General features: G+C 49.4%; 1 protein-coding gene across 2 annotated transcripts in view; it reads right to left on the bottom strand.

The window, feature by feature from the left end:
• Positions 1-388: 388 nt before the first annotated feature.
• The window catches only part of AK8 (adenylate kinase 8), a 133,278-nt gene continuing 116,000 nt past the window's right edge, over positions 389-17,666 (bottom strand). For both annotated transcript variants that reach the window (XM_068552578.1, XM_068552579.1), the window contains 2 exons: positions 1,905-1,985; positions 389-724 (listed from right to left, as the gene is read on the bottom strand). In XM_068552578.1, coding sequence (XP_068408679.1) covers positions 487-724; positions 1,905-1,985 — 319 coding nt within the window. In that variant the 3' untranslated portion in view covers positions 389-486. The remainder of the gene's footprint in view (positions 725-1,904; positions 1,986-17,666) is intronic.

The raw sequence follows: 17,666 nt of genomic DNA, 5'->3' as shown, positions 1-17,666 counted from the left end.
GAGAGCGTGCCCCTCATTCCAGAGAGTTCTACCGGACAGGCTGCTCTAGAGACAGCGGCTTTGGTAAAACTACATTTGCTGAGAGCACAGCCTGTGCCAGGCTCTGTGCTGAGCGCTTTACCAGCGTCATCCCATTTAGTCCCAAAGCAACCCCGTGAGGCAGGGACTGTCATTACCCCATTTTAGTTGTGAGAAACGAGGGGCTCCGAGGATCAGGTGACAATCCCAGGGTGCACAGCACATTGATGCTGGAGCCACACCGCATCCCAGGTCTGACCTGGTCCGCGGCGCTCTACTTGACTGCTTTCCTGGACTTTGCCTGTCCTGTGCTCCCAGACCCCCAAACGAGGCAACCTTCCTGCCACCCCACCTTCAGGACACATGAGACTGCACTCAGCACTCTTTATTGGCTTGGCTGAGTTTCCAGAAGGTCGGGGAGAAGGAGTAACTTCGTTTCCCTGGGGGACGCTGCTTGCTCTTAACCCATCAGGGAACTTTCCTGGGCAGGGGATTAATGATCCCACTCTCTATGTATTCAAAGACCGTGTACGGGTCCTGGTCCCCGTTGAGGGTGATGGCCTGCCCATAGAACTCCTCCAGCTCAGCGGCATTCCTGTAGAACAGGTCCGTTCTGAGCTTGATCTGCTCTTCGGAATCCTTTGGGCTCTGCAGGAGACGGGCCTGGATTTCCGTGGTTGGAGGTGGCTTGTACATGAGGTGGTACCTGCGAGAGGAGGGGAAGCAGGTGACCCCTGGTCCAGCTCAGAGGACAGGGGAGAGAGGGGCCCTCTGTCCTACTGCCAAGCAAGCCGGTCACCATCAGCACCGCCACCAAACATTTACTCTGCACCAGCTGTGTGCACACCCTCAGCTGGGCCCGGGAGCCGCAGAGAGACCCAAAGCCTAGGCCCTGCCCAGGAGAGAAGAATGCAGATCAATAATAGGACAGAATATAGTAATATACCGAGGGCCAAATCCCTTTCTTTCTGTCATTCCCTTCCTTTCTTCTTTCTTCTCTTCTTCCTTCCAAACAATATTTATCAGCTGCTATGTATGCCCGGCACACATTTGCTATTGACAATGCAGTGGCAGGCAAGGCAGTTGCCTCTGGCTTTATGGAGCTCACAGTCTGATGGGGGATGGGACATTATAACACCAAGTGTGAGCAGAGATGACAGGAAGTGCCACCGTCACTGTTGGAGAGACCCCAGGTGCATGGCAGCGTGAAGGTCATTGTACTTGACACAGGTCAGAGAAAAGATGTCCCCCAGCAGCAAGGCGACAGATCAGACTTATAGTTTAGGAAAATCCTGGTATTTCCTTCGTGCCCCTCGTCACTTCCTACTGAGAAACGTGGTCTGGTGACCAAGAAACAGGGCCTTGATTAGGAAGATCGAAGCTTCTACCTCTTTGCAATCACAGAGACTATAAATTGTATTTCAACACCAACACAGTGATTGTACGTGGTCAGATGCAGAATAAAACTCAGGATTTACCCCCGTAGCTGTGGGAGGGCTCAGAGGTGAACTGGTTCCCGAGGGGACGCGTCTGTACAGCAACCACGTCTGGGACGTACTGTGGTGACAGCAGAGGCCTGGAGCGCCATTTCACACGCTGGGGTCAGAGCCAAGCCCAGGACAGAGCCGGCAAACATTTCAACAACTGCTGTAGAGCCCCGGACATTAATTTTCTTGCTGCTCTTCCAGGAAAAGAGGGGCGACAGAAAGCGCAGAGGAGCTAGCTGGGGGAACCCCCTTTCTAGAGTCTTCTGTCAGTCGTCACTGGCGTCATCCCTGGAGCAGCCCCGCCCTGGCATCGGTCAGCTACATGGAGAGAGGGGGTCCCTGGTGGGGCGTGGCCCCTGGAGCCCTCAGAGGGCTGCCCACTGGGAGCCTGGCACAAACCTTTCTCCTGTGACAGGGTCGGTTCTTCTCAGGGTCAGCCGCTCAATGATGGAATCGAATGGCACATTCAGGAAAAACACCCTACGAGGAAGAACAAGCACCACGGTCAGCCGGAGGGAACCGCAGGCTGGACTCGTCCGAGACCAGGGTGGGCATCAGCCCCCGAGAGTGGGTGGAGCCTCGGTGGCCATCACTCAGGGCTCGGGGTATCAGGCTCTGGACGGCCACCAGGGAAAGATGCAGGCGGGGCCTCCCTGCCGCGAAAGCTCTCCGCACCCTGATTCAGGGACGGCGCCCAGCACCCATCACTCCCGGGGGTAGGGGGGACTCTCTGGGGGGGGCATCACTCGGGTGAGCTTCGGGGAGCAGACGCCCCATCCTTGTGGCAGGACAGCGTGTTCTCTGGAGTCACACAGACTTGGGTTAGAACCTCACCTCCACCATGGACCTGCTGGGTGACCTTGGGCCACTAACACAGCCTCTCTCAGACTCAGTTTCCTCACCAGCAAAATGGGTCCAGTGATAGTTGCTGGTGTTGAAGATGTAAGGAAATGAAGCATGTGACAAGCTGAGTGCAGGGCTTATGCGTCCTGGGCGCTCAGACACGGCAGCCAGTGTAGTGATTGAATCACATTTCTTACTGGAGTCCCTTCCCGAGGGTCCGGGCTCCCTGGCTGCCTGCGCCCCACTTAGAGAGGCAGGGCTGCTGGCCTCAGCTTTCTCACTTTCTCTTTCACAGAGAAGTCCTGGACCCAAGGGAGCAGGACCCTCGAAATCAATAGTCCCAGCAGAAAAGACACAGCCCTCGCTTCTGATAACTCAGGACTCCACCTGGGCCTGCCTGAGAAACCATCTCCTGAACCCCTAGTTCAAATGGTCTAATCCCCTCCCTCTTTGGCGGTGGAAGTCTTTCTTTCTTTTTCCTTTTTTAATTTTTATTGGAGTAGAGTTGATTTACAGTGTTGTGTTACTTTCTGCTGTACAGCAAAGTGAATCAGTTATACATATATCTATTCTTTTTTAGATTCTTTTCCCATATAGGTCATTACAGAGTATTGAGAAGAGTTCTCTGTGCTATACAGTAGGTCCTTATTAGTTATTTATTTTATATAGAGTAGTGTGTATATATCAATCCCAAACTCCCAATTTGTGCCTCCCCTCCTTTCCCTGCTGGTAACCATAAGTTTGTTTCCTACATCTGTAACTCTATTTCTGTTTTGTAAATAAGTTCATTTGTACCATTTTTTTTAGATTCCACATATAAGAGATACAATACGATATCTGTCCTTGGGAAGCCTTTCGTTATATAAAACCTGAGGAGAGAGGTTCCCAATCAGGGCTGATTTTGCCCTGAGAAGCTATTTGGCAACATGTTTGTGGCTGTCACAATGGGGGGGGGGGGGAGTGCTACTGGCATCTAGTGGGTGGAGGCCAGGGGTACTGCTCAGCACCTCGCTCTGTGTAGGACAGGCCCTCCCACAAAGCGTTACCGCCCCGTGTCAGTCGGGAGGCAAATGGAACCGGTGGGAGGTGCCACCGCTCTGGCTGGGGTCCGGCTGGGGGAAGCGGGTCGGGGTGAAGGACCAAGTGTTCTGGCTCTTCCCCACAGATCTAATCCAGGGCCTGTCTTCTGGCATCAAACCATCTCAGTTTGTTTTTTAAAAAAATAAGTTCTGGAATATTCTATGGCTCACTTACTGTTTATTCATTACTTTAATTAATTCATGCCTGTGTTTACTGAGTGTCTGCTGTGTGCCAGGCTCTGCAGTGAGGCCCTGTGTTTACCAACCCATCGTATGGGACTGAGACAGGACATTCAACAGAGTTGTCATCTCGGACGTCAGCGTCCCGTGACTGATGCAACTTCCAGTGGGGACAACATCCGGGACAGCAGTAGCGGTGACAGCCTCACTGCACCCAACACCTTGTTCGTGTCACTTCCGAGTAAGAAATTCAGGCGGAAAGCACCTCTAAGTGTAAGAAAAACGTACTCAGCGATTTCCCGCCTTGGGAGTCTTTTTAGGATGGATCCTCTGTCTCCTCCTAAGTTAGTGAACAAGAAGCCTTCACCGGCATCCCAGGAATTCACCAGATGTGTTGATCAGGCCGCCAAGAGGCCGAGCTTTAGTGGGTCCAGTGGCACATTGGTCCCCATGGGCCCTGGACCAGCCTCTTGGGCCCAGGTGCCACCCTTAGGGCCAGAGCAATGACCAGCCCCCAGCCAGTGTCCTGACACCCGGGGAGCACTCAGGAAAGGAAGGAATAAGTGAATAAGTGGTACACCATTCTAGTGCTCTATTTATATACTCTCTCTGCCTCCTGCCTGACTTTCCTCCATCCCAGCCAAAAAACTCAACCAACTGGTAGAGTTGAGAATGATGCTAAATTCCAGGGTTGGAAGGGATCAACGTTTCCCTAATTCCCAGGGACCAGGTGCATCAGAATCCCCTTGGGAGACTGTGACCCTGCTGGATGCCAACACCCTGGCCCAGAAATGCTGATTCAGCAGACATTGGAGGGCGTCCAGTATTCCCCCCTCCTCACCCACCACCCAGTGCCTGGAATCCACTGCCTTGGAGAACACCTCGGCCAGGCACTCTTGAAGGTCCTGTGACCCCTGGAAATTAGACACAAACTATGGAGTACGTGTCATTTTTGGGAGGGGATAGATCCATGTTTCACAACAGATTCTCAAAAGGGTCCTGGTTCTTAAAAATGGTTAGGAGTCACTGGTCCGAGTTTCACAGGGCAATGAAGGATGCGGCCACGGCCGACTGTGAGGAGGTGGCAGAGCTGGGCCGCCCCAGATGCCACACTCTGTCCTCACACTCACTGCTTCCCGGCGATTTTCCTGAGCCCCTCTGGGGAGCCACCCCGATGCCCACTTATCCCTGTGACTTGTTTGGAGTTATCTCATCCCCGGGCTGTGGGGCTGGGCGTGAGGGAGGCCCAGGTGTGGCCAATTTGAGTGCCAGCTCCTCCTGGACACAGGAGTTGGGTCAGGGTGCAGACTGATCCAAGCCAGGCCAGTGAGAGGCTGCCCCAAGGCTTGTCAGAGAGAAAGGAGCTTCACTTTTTCTGGGGCTGCTAAGCTGTTGGCATGGGAGCCTGGGGTTGCCTGGGGCCTGCACCCAGAGACAGCCTACCTGAGAATAAAGCCCACCCCGAGAGAGCAGACAGATGGTGAGAGACACTGTTTGGGGCCCTGGATCAAGCTGTACCTGAAGCCAAACGCCCCTCAATGTTTCCCCGACATGAATACATAAATCTCTTTTGCATAAACCAGTTTGAGCTGGGTTTCCTGCAATTGTTATCCAAAGGCCATCTACTACATCTAGTCTCTCCAATGCCACTTGCTTCTGGAAAACGTGTAAATTAAAAAAAAAAAAAAAGAGTCAAATGTGAGCCAAATGCTCTTCTTCAAGACCAGCGTCTCCCGGGCTTCCCTGGTGGCACAGTGGTTAAGAATCCACCTGCCAATGCAGAGGACATGGGTTCAAGCCCTGGGCCGGGAAGATCCCACATGCCGTGGAGCAACTAAGCCCATGTGCCACAACTACTGAGCCTGCGCTCTAGAGCCCGTGAGCCACAACTACTGAGCCCACGTGCCACAACTACTGAAGCCCGCGCACCTAGAGCCCGCGCTCCGCAACAAGAGAGGCCACCGCAATGAGAAGCCCACACACCACAGCGAAGAGTAGCCCCCACGCATCGCAACTAGAGAAAGCCTGCGTGCAGCAACGAAGACCCAACACAGCCAAAAATTTTAAAAAAGACCAGCGTCTCCCACTGACATTCTTCTCGTCCTCTCTTTTTGCCCACACTGTTTGCTGAGGCTCACTCCTGCCCAGTTGCCAAGAAGCCCTTTGCTGGTAGCTGATGAAAGCTGCAGCCTCCCCTCCACGAAGTGAGCACAGCCTGGGGTGTGGGCGGGAGCCATGAAAATCCACCTCTTCCCCCGCACACATTCTCGACAATGATCTCCATTCCCCACGTGCCTCAAAATAACAGCCACCAAATAAAACATGCGAGATCAGGAGCGTCTGAACACGGGGAGCACAGATGTTTCAATGTGCTTTCATCTCTTACACTCCAAACACGCCTGCCCCCCCTCGCACCCCCAGAACTTGAGAGGCCCAACAGCAACACCAAAACGTGGCTGTCACCGCAGCTGGCGGCTGACGGTGCCGCTCCGGATGCCGACGCCGGTAGAAAGGGAGCCAGTTTGGAAATCCGTGATAATGGCTGCTGCTTCATAAACAAAGGAGCCCCAGTTGAAAGATTTTTAACCCAGCATATCAAGATCGCTTGTCGTCATTCAAGGGAATGGCTTGTGAAAGGCTGGCGAGATCAGAAGCCCAAGGACACCAAATTGGTACTTGAAACACGTCGCTGGGAAAAGCCTCGCTGGGGAGGAGCTGTGTGCTTCCATGCTGGAAGCTTCTGATTAGCCAGGCTCAGGGCGACCTGGTGCCACAGCCAGGTAGCGGGGAGAGTGGGGAGCCCACTCAGCTCTGCTGCCCTGTGCGTGCCCCACCTGCCGGTTTGGGGTACTATGCTACTCATTTACAGTAACAGCCAGGAAAGACAGAATGTGAAAGCAGAGAATACTCAAAGCAGGGCGCACCGGGCAGAGACACACCCCTGGTATAGTGCTTGGGTTCACCAGGGGAGGGAGCTACACCTGCCTTGGGGTTCGCAGAATTTCAGGCTGGTGGCTGCCTCAGGAGGGAGCTGGAAGGTACCTCTGATCCCTCGCTACTCGAAGTGGGGTCCCTGGACCAGCCGCGCCGGCGCCAGCTAGGGACTTAAGCCCCACCTCCCACCCACCGAATCAGAGTCTGCGTTTTAACAAGACCTAGAGTGATTTGTATGCACATCGAGGTTGGAGAAGTGCCACTCTGATCCTGTGTTTCCCAGATTTGTCTGACGTTGAGGATCATCTGGAGGGCTTGTCTAAAATACAGATTCCGACCTGAAACTAACACAGTATTGTAAATCATCTATTCTTCAAAAAATAATTATTAAAAAACAAAACATTCCAGGCACCCCTCCCAGAGCTACCAAGCCAAAACCTCCAGGGGTGGGGCTGGGACACCTGTGTTTGTAAGTCAGCAGCTCAGGTGAGTCTCATGCTCGGGCAGGTGTGGGAAGCATGGCTGTAATCCCAGGTCTCACCTTGGCCAAACCTTGGAACCAGAAGGGGAGCTTTGAGGATACTGAGGCCTGGGCCCCACCCCTGGAGATTCTGCTATAATTGGCCCAAGGTGAGGCCTGGGAGTGGAGATTTTTAAAAGCTCCCCAAGTGATTGTTGTATGCAGCCAACTTTGAGAACCACTGCGCTGATTGAATCGCTCAGTGTACAAGACGGGGAAACTGAGTCCCAGAGGGGAGAGGGCTCACACTCTGTCACCCAGGGCACTGATGACAGACAGTGAATGACAGCTGGGATCTCCTGACCCACCCCCATTATGACCCCTCTGATCATACTGCCTGGGGCTCTGTCTGGGGAGCAAAGGAAGCCTTCCTCCTCAAAGGCCTTGAAGCTCACCCCCTGCTCCAGAGCTAAACTCACTGGGGACAGAGGGATAGAATTTTCTCTGGACCCATGGATAGATTTGATAAATTGAGAGATATGACATACAATAACCGGCTTTAAATAAATATCATGTCCAGTTCTGCCCAGAGGCAGGGGTCTGCCCTTATTAGCCTCTTGATCTCAACCAATAAGTCTCTACTCTGTGCAACACTCCATACAAAGCACCATGATGTAACTACAGTGAGATACCACTTCACACCCATCAGGATGGTTATTATCAAAAAAACAGCAAAGGGACTTCCCAGGTGGTCCAGTGCTTAAGACTCCGTGCTCCCAAGGCAGGGGGCCTGGGTTCCATCCCTGGTCAGGGAACTAGATCCCACACGCAGCAACGAAGTTCCCGCGTGCCACAAACTAAGACCCGGCGCAGCCAAACAAATAAATAAATATTTTAAAAAACAGCAAATAACAAGTGTTGGCTGGCGAGGATGTGGAGAAAGTGGAACACTTGTGCACTGCTAGTGGGAATGTCAAATGGTGCAACAAGTGATCCAGCTATTTCACCTCTGATATATACCCAAAATAAGGGAAAGCAGAGATTGGAACAGATATTTGCACATCCAAGTTCACGGCAGCATTACTCACAACAGCCAAAAGGCAGAAATAACCCAAATGTCCATCGGTGGATGACTGGATAAACAAAATGTGACATATACTCACAATGGAATATCTTTCAGCCTTAAAAAGGAATGAAATCCTGACACCTGCTACAACATGGATGAACCCTGAAGACATTACACTAAGTGAAATAATCAGACACAAAAGGACAAATATTGTATGATGGCACTTATATGAGGTATCTAGATTAGTCAAATTCATAAAGACAGAAAGTAGAATAGTGGGGGAATTTCCTGATGGTCCAGTGGTTAGGACTCAGCACTTTCACTGCAGGGGACCTGGGTACGATCCCTGGTGAGGAAACTAAGATCCCGCAAAGCCAAGCAGCTCGGTCAAAAAAAAAAAAAAAAAAAAAGAATGGTGGGAGCCAGGGGCTGGGGTGAAGGGGAAATTTGGAGTTGTTGTTTAGTGGAGATGGAGTTTCAGTTTGGGAAGATGGAAAAGTGCTGGGGATGGATGGTGGTGACGGTTGCACAAGGAGAATGTACTTAGTACCACTGAACTGTACACTTAAGGATAGTTAGGGGACTTCCCTGATGGTTCAGTGGTTAAGACCCCAGGTTTCCACTGCAGGGAGGCATGGGTTCGATCCCTGGTAGGGGAGCTAAGAGTTCACATGCCGTGTGGCATGGCCAAAAAAAAAAAGATTAAAATAGTAAATTTTATGTTATGCATATTTTACCACAATAAAAAATAAGCACAACGGTGTGGTTAATAGACATTATGATGAAGGTAGGAGGAGGGGTGGATTTCTAGCCTTGAATAAATTTACAATTTAATGAGGTTCTTAATATACATATGTATACAAATAAATGGATGGACCAAAAAATATGAACCATATAATAGTACTAATTCTATACTAATTATAAGGCCAATGCTATATATACTCAGAAAATAGAAAAGGAAAGAATAGAACTTAATTTATTAGGCTGCCTTTCCCTGATACCAAAAACCAGACAAAGACACTACAAGAAAACTATAGACCAATATCCCTCATGAATACAGATGCAAAAATACTCAATAAAATATTAGCAAATTGAACCCAGCAATACATAAAAAGAATAATACATTACAATAAATGGGGTTTAGCCTGGTAATGAAAATCTGGTTTGATATTTGAAAATCAGTCAATATAACCACCATATTATTAGACTAAAGAAGAAAACTATATAATCATCTCAATGGATGTAGGAAAGCATTTAACACAATTTTATATCAATTCCTGATAAATATTCTAAGCAAACTAGAAATAGAAGGTAACTTCCTCCTCAGTCTAATAAAAGGTATTTACCAAAAAATTACAGCTAACATCAAGACTGAATGCTTCCCCCTTAAGATTGGGAACACAGCAAGGACGTCCATTTTCACAACTCCTATTCAACATCTTACTGGAAGTCCTGGATAGTGCAATATATCAAGAAAAGGAAATAGCAAGCATGCAAATGGAAAGGGAAGAAATGAAATTGTGTTATTTGCAGATGACATGATCATCTAATTCAAAGCCCCAAAGAATCATCAAAAAAGCCACTATAACTAATAAGTAGGTTTAGCGAATTCACAGACTACAAAATCAATAAACAAAATATAAGCCAACCTTTCAAGACACTAGCAATAAACAACTGGAAATGGAAATTTTAAAGTACCATTCACTATAATATAAAAATGAAATACTTAGGTTTAAAGCTAGCAAAATATGTATAAGATCTGTCTGATGAAAATTACAAAACACTGGTGAAAGAAATCAAAGACTTAAATACATATCGAAGCTATACCATGTTCATGGACTCAGAGACTCAATAGTGTTAAAATGTCAATCCTACTAGATCTGCAGATTCAACGCAATTCTAACCAAAATTACAAGAAGGTGTTTTGAAGATTCCACACAAGTTAATTCTCAAATTTATATGGAGCGTTTTTCTGGAAAAGAATTAGAATCACTAAAACACGTTGAAAAAGCAGAACAAATTGATTCTGAGGCTTACTACAAAGCCACAGTAGTCAAGACAGTATGAGTGTTAGTGAAAGGCTAGACACAATGGATTAAAGAGTCTGGAAATTGACTCATACAAATATGACCAATTACTTTTCAACAAAGGTACCAACACAATTCAATGGAGAAAGATGGTTTTTTCACCCAGCGGTGCTGGAATAATTAGACATCCATATGTCTAATAATGATAATAATAAAAAATAATGATAATAATAATAATAATCTTGACCCATACCTCACACCATACACAAAATTTAAATCAAAATGGATCATGGACCTAAATATAAACCTGAAACAATTAAACTTCTGGAAGAAAATCTCTGTGACTTTGGGTTAAAGAGTTCCTACATATGACACCAAAATCATGACACATAGATTTTTAAATTGATAAATTAGATTTCATTAGAAATCTAATAATTAAAAACTTCTGCTCTTCAGAAGACCTTAAGAAAATGAAAGATATGCCATAGACTGGGAGAAAATATCTATGAAATCTATATCTGATAAAGGATTTGCATCCAGACTACGTACAAATGTGAATTACACGCACAACTAATGACATAAAGGAGGACGCACACATAGATCCCTTAGTACCTTGTGTTTCCAAATTTGATATTCAAATTGGGAAAGTCTGGTCCAGGAAAACAGTATCCTGAAAAAGGCTCAAACGACTCCTCCTTCCGCAGTTCAAAGCCCAGAAGGAAGGCAGCGGCACTATCCACGCTTTAAACCAAGCCTCAGCCTCTGCCACGTGGAGCCCTTTTTCAGGGCTGGAGCGTAGGCAGCAGTGGCTCTCAAGCTTTGATATAATCAAGGGGTCTTCTCTCAAGGGGAGCTTTGCATGACCGCCACTGAAGCAGGGAATCAGAGAGAAAGGAGAGCCACCAAGAAAAAAGGCAAAGTGACACTGTACAGTAGAATGGTCTGCTCACCTTTAAAATGTGTGCCCCTGACACATCAGAGAGGTGAGGCAACATCAAAGCTATTGCAAAATAGTCCTCATATGACTACAACAAGTGGGGCCATTGGATAGCACAAAGCGGGAGTAACCATTGTTATAGATGCGTCAGGACAAGGCCTCCGCCTAGTCCAAGGGCAGGGAGAGGCCGCATCGTGTCTAGAGGTGACTGCATTTGGGGACGGCAGTGAGGGATGGGCAAGCTGTTAGAGGACTCTAATGGGAATGAAAGATGAACGGAGCTGAGGATGGCAGGACTTGGGAGAGAGTGGTTAGAGGGAACAAGTGAATTATGCACAGACTATCAAAAAAAAACAAAAAATAAGAACTGGGTCAGCTGCAGAAGAATCCACACCTCTGTGGACACTGCAGGAGGAGCTGTCTGAGGACAAGCGCCGGGCTGCCTTGTCTGTGCTGCAACCTTCGTGCGGGGATGTGGTGAGGGCTGAATAAACGTGCAGCGAATGAGTGGGTTAGCACGTGAGGGAACCAGCTGTGATGCCGTGGAAGGCCCTATTCCATCTCACAGGGACGGGCCCCGTCAGCTCTCTGGGATCGGCCCCCGGGTCCACCCAGTCACAGGTGCAGGCTGATTCCCATCACAGAATGCCATGCTGGACAGAGTTTGGATGCAAGTCCCCCCCCTGGAGACCGGAAAAGGCCCTGGCCAGAGTTTTAAATTTTTTTACTATGTATCTTTTTTACTCTGACAAGAGTACAATTTGAAAACAAAAGGCCAAACGTCTCAACCTCATTTTAAACCCCCTGCGCGCAGCATGCCTCCTGCCCTCGGGTAGCCGCTGCAGGGTCCCCTCCCCGCCCGCTCCCCACTCCTTAAGGAAACAAGGCTCCCGCTGGCCATTTCTTGTTTAAAACTGTGCATAATTGATAGTGGCAAATCTACACTGCCCACGTCTAAAATCTCTCCAGGGGCAGGAAGGACAGTCTCCACGACTGCCATTAACTGGGAAATTAACGAGCACGCCTGGCGGTTCAGCACACGCTCTTCAGCACACGCTGTGCAAAGTGCAGCAGTCCGGTGTAAGGAGAATGACCCCAGGTTCAAATTCCGGCATCATCGGTCTCCATCTGAGAGTCCTCGAAAAATTTCTGCCTCCATCACCACTGGGAAGAAAGAGAGAAATTCCTCTGCACACGGCCACCCAGACACTTCCTACATGATCATGAAACGCACATCATTGGAAGTCAGAAAGTTCTGCAAACTTTTCCCAAAGAGAAAGGCAGATGAGTTTAAGGCAAAAAAATGACAGTGGACAAGTGGAAAGCAAGCCAGACCTACACTCCAGGACTAGCCAGTCTCTGCCAATTCGGGGCACCAGCTGTACCGGTGGCTCTCAGACTGGACATGTGTGGACACAGGAGGACTCTAAAAATTCTGGCTTTCCCCGGGTCCGGGCAGGCCCGGTGTCCAAACTCTCGCAACACCACCCTCTCCCCGCATCTCTCGTGCCCACACAAGATCAGCAAGTCAGCCATCAGTGCAGGGCAATCACCTGGGCAGAGCCAAAACGGTTCTCAGGGGCCACTGGGCACCTACACTCATCACTGCCTTTCCCTTGATCGTCCTTCAGCTCCGTGTCTGTGTTTGAGGGGGCCTGGCTCACCACCCAGCTGGTCTTCTTCTGTGTGAGAAGTTCCTGCGTGTTCCTGGAAACGTGTCTTCCCTGTGCGCTGGCCAGAAGCCACACCGCGCCTTCTGTCTTGCGCTCAGAGCACCTGCGGCCACCAGCACCTGGCTGCCTTGGGGTCCCCCCGACAGTGGGAACACTGATCAACGCTGGTCAACCAAAGTGCTTAATGCATAATAACAACATAGACTATCCATGTGGCCCTACGTGCCGGGCATCCTTCATTTAGCCTAATGTTTTGAAGGTTCATCCCCATTGTAGCATGTATCAGAACTTCATTCCCTTTTATGGCCAAATGGTGTCCCAGGGTATGGCTAGACCAGATTATGTTTATTCATTCACCGACTGGTGGACCTTTTAACCCAAGCTTTTGAGCAAGGTCACATTCTTCTGGGGTGGCCCTTGGCCAGTGAATGAGTGCAGAGGGGTACCAGGGCCTGGCCACTTCTGCCCCTCACAGCCCTCCCTCAGAAGGTCCCTGCTGGGCTGGTGTTGTCTGGGTCAGCCTGCCCCCTGATCCCACGGCTCCCCCTGCCCCATCCTGCTTCATCCCTTTTCCTGGCTCAGCTCGTACCTGCTCACGAAGCCTCTTCCACCCCATGACTGTCTCAGCCTCTGCTTCCAGGAGAACCCAACCTGTGACATGTGCCCTGAAAGGCACCAGGAGCCTTAAAGCATTCGGTCCCATTTCTGTGAACACAACTTCCTGTTTGCATGCCCATCCTCCACCAGGCTATCAGCTGTGAGGCAGGGACCAATGCATTCGTGTGGCAGTGGAGAAGAGGGGACTGGCTTGGACGTGGGTTCTGTGGTCAGAAAGACCTGGGTTCAAATTCCAGCGCCACCTTCCGGTCCACTGTGGGACCAGCCATGTTACCCTCCAAGTCTCCATATGCAAGGATTAAAAAAAAAAAAAAAGTACCTTGCAAAGTTATTTTGAGGATTAAATATGATAATCCATAGAAATTGCTTAGTGTGTGATAATAAGACAGAATATCTATGGGGCCTACATGGCAGGCAGTCTTCTAAGACTTGACCTACCTTAGGTCATAACTCCTCATCGTGACCTTACAAGGGGATTATTATTATGTCCATTATAGCATGTGAGAAAACTGAGGGACAGAGAGGTTCAACCTGCCAAAGTGCCCCAGCTAGAAAGTGGCCGTGATGGTGAATTTTGTATGTCAACTTGAATGGGCCATAGGGTACCCAGATATTTGGACAAATATTATTCTGGGTGTATCTGTGAGAGTGTTTTGGGATGAGATTAACATTTAAATTAGTGGAATATACAGAAGAAATTAATACAATATTGTAAATCAACTACTACGATAAAATAAATTTTAAAAAATTAATTAGTGGAATGAATGAAGCAGATTGCCCTCCCTAATGTGGGTGGGCCTCATCCAATCAGTTGAAGGTCTAAATAGAACAAAAAGGCTGACCCTCTCCCAAGTAAGAGAGAATTCCTCCTGTCTGCTTGCTTTTGAATTGGGACATTGGCTTTCTCCTACCTTCAGATCTAGTGGGGTGGAGGTGGGATCGACAAGCTCATGTACCCCATCCTCAAGGCTCACTGGACCCCACTTCAGCCTTCCTGCCTTTTGGCTCTTCCTGGGGCTCCTGCTTTCGGACTCACCCCACAGATCTTGCAGCTTGTCAGTCTCCATAATCACATGAGCCAATTCCTTACGATGAATCTTTCTCTCTATATATAATACACATCCATTGGTTCTATTTCTCTGGAGAACTTTGCCTAACACAGTGGTGGAGCCGGATGCAAACGCAGGCAGCCGGCTCCAGTGTCCGTGCAGCTGAGCACAGCACACCATCATGAATCTGCCGAAAGATGAAGGAAGGAAAGAAGGAGGGAGGCGGGGAGGGAGGGAGGAAGGAAGGGGAGAGGGAGGGAGGTCTTGGCGTCCACTGCTCAGCGCAAACCCCAAACCTCAAATCCCAAAAGTGTGGCTCAGCTTTAGCTCTCTGGGCTGAGCTGCAGAGACAGCTGGAGTCAGAGCCACCTTCCTCTACTTTAAGCAGATCAGCTGGAAGGGCTGTGGGGCAAGAGATGGGCAGATGCTCTGCCAAGGGGGCCTCCACCATGTGCCTTCCTCTCAGCCGCCCTGCTACCGGGCGCACGTCCCAGGCACTGCTCTAGGAGCAGGAATTTGCATCAAGGACCAGAGAGCAGGGTGAGCAAGATCTGACCCTTGGACCGCCTGGGAAACAAGTGCACTCACCTTGTTGCCAGTCCCCGGAAAAGGGAAGCCGAGGGAGGGGGAGGTGAATTAATTTCGAGGTTTCCTTTCCCAGAGCCAGTCTCCCTCAGTGACAAATGGCACACGAAGACCTGCCCTGGTGAAGAGTTACATAAGCATGTCCCGGCCACCATCAGAATCTCCACTCTTGACTTTTCCACTCTCTATTTTTTTTAATAAGGTGCTGCAGAGAAGCTTTTGCTTTAACCCCTTCCACAGCTGGAGTTTTCCTCCATGAATCTCTCTAGCGAAAAGCATTTTACTTCTTGGCTTCAATTTTAACCCTTTGCCGCTCATTAATCTCCACCATCACCATCATCACCGTCACGGCAAAACTTTCTGTGCTTACTATGTGCCAGGCACCTGCACTAATAAGCATATTACACACGTGTGTTGTCCCATTTAATCCAAGTAAGGTCCTGTGATCCTGCCCATCTCAAGGGTGAAAAAACTCAGGCTCCCAAGAGGTTAAGTGGTGCCCCCAGGCTGGGCTCCAGGTCCAGCTGACTCGAGGTCGCTCTTCCACTACCTTCCTACGTGTAAAATAACACCACTTGTTCCCTGCAGCTGTTAGAACATCCCTGAAGTCTCTGGTGAGAATCAGAAAATGGGAAAGGGACCGACCCTGAAGCAATTTAGGAGGGGAGCGAGTGGGGTTAGGTCCACACTGTCCATGTACCCCAACCTCAAGGTTCACTGAACCCCACCTCAGACTCCTTCGGGCCAAAGTCACCACCTCATCTGTGTCCTCCGTCACCTGGCGGACGGCTCCCCGGCCGCTGGGACTCCCTCCTCAGCTTGTCTCCCTGGGGATGCCGTGCACAGCTGCCTCTCGGGGTTAAAGATAAATAATGTGGATTCCAAAAGATCCTTCATCCCCAGTCGCAGCTGTCTTGCCTAAGGATTCCACCACTGTGTTTGTTAAACCCACACTTTAATTACTCCAAAATTATGTTAAAACCTTGCATAAATATTGCAGTGGCATCTTCCGCAGAATTTCATTACAGCAAGTTGGGCTGCTGCCAGAGCTTGGGTTAAGAAGTAAGAGGAGGGGCTTCCCTGGTGGCGCAGTGGTTGAGAATCTGCCTGCCAATGCAGGGGACACGGGTTCGAGCCCTGGTCTGGGAAGATCCCACATGCCGCGGAGCGGCTGGGCCCGTGAGCCACGACTACTGAGCCTGCACGTCTGGAGCCTGTGCTCCGCAACAAGAGAGGCCACGATAGTGAGAGGCCCGCGCACCGCGATGAAGAGTGGCCCCCACTTGCCGCAACTAGAGAAAGCCCTCGCACAGAAACGAAGACCCAACACAGCCATAAATGAATAAATAAATAAGTAAATAAACCCAAAAAAGTTAAAAAAAAAAAAAAAAGAAGTAAGAGGAGAACAGACACATGCAGAAAAGATATTGTTTTCAAGATAAAAAGGCAGGGAGGTCATCCTTTGTCAGATCACCCAGGTGTCAAAGAGAAACAGACTCCCATTTCACAGACTGAAGGGGGAAAATGCCCTTCGGCCCTCCAACCTAATAGGTCTTACTTCTCGAAAAACCTAAATCTGATTAAATATTAACAACCAGAGGTATTAATTAAGGCGGAAAAGTCCATCAAGAGAACCCCAATATGTTTACAGTGTCCCCAGGAAACCGGGGAAATTCACAATCAAGTGTGTAAATGTTCTAAAAAAGGGTCCTGAATATTTTATGAATATTTGTCATAAAACAGAAATAATAACCACTGTGCAGAGCTATTAGAATTAATATTTATGCTGCCCGCCATGAAATATTCATGGGGACAGAGAAAGGGGGGGGGGCCGTAAGACAAGAATTAATTTACATTGGGCTCGGTTTACCCGCTGGCTTGATGTTTAAAGACGGTTGACAAGCCTCCGGATGAATCCACCAGTCACTTCCCGCAGCTGGTGGAGTGGAGGGGGTGGGGATGGGTCCGGGCTGCTGACAGCTCCACAGATTGAGTTTCTGACAGCCCTTAAAAAACCTAAACGGCCCCCCACCTTTTTTTCCTTCTTCCATTGCCCAAGGCGCTCTGTTCTGCCACCACGCATCCGAGCTCCCCTTCCATCTGCTGAAATTAACGAATTAATGAGCGCGACCCGCTTTACAGTGGGGCCCTAGGAATGTTTACAGGCGATTAAATTATAATGCGGGGCGGCTGTATAATTCATGAACCAATTAAAGGAAGTGTTAGTTGATTTGATGGGATGAGGACGTACAAAATGCATTTAACTAATGGGGAGCCACGGGCTGCGAGGGCCGGCTCCCTCTCTCGGATTACGCGGCTAATTGCCGCACTTTATGGGGCTGTCACTGATAGGCATGCATATTTCATTGTTCTCAAATACTTCAATCGTGTGCGTCCGTGTCGCGGCTGTAATGTGGAGAAGCCGGGCCAAACTTGGCTGCAGTTACAGCGGCCGGGCTGCGGCCGAGGCCGGAAACCCGAGCCGGGGCATCGGGTGTCTCCCGCCATTAGGTGATTAAAATGGCTCAGCGTAAGATCGCCTTTTGTTTTACCGACAATTCCGATGCTGGCTTCAGGACAGTGGCCACACCAGGGCCCTGACCCCCTTTTCTGTGGGGGAGGGGGGAGGGGAAGTCCACAGCGGCTGTGTTGTTCCCAGCACGCCCACGTCTAGAGTTCAGGGGTCCCTCGAGTCACCCAGAGGGCTCAG

Source organism: Eschrichtius robustus, chromosome 10 (assembly GCF_028021215.1).
Source record: "Eschrichtius robustus isolate mEscRob2 chromosome 10, mEscRob2.pri, whole genome shotgun sequence".
NCBI classification, from domain to species: Eukaryota; Metazoa; Chordata; class Mammalia; order Artiodactyla; family Eschrichtiidae; genus Eschrichtius; species Eschrichtius robustus.
This window is presented reverse-complemented; position numbering and strand designations above follow the sequence as displayed.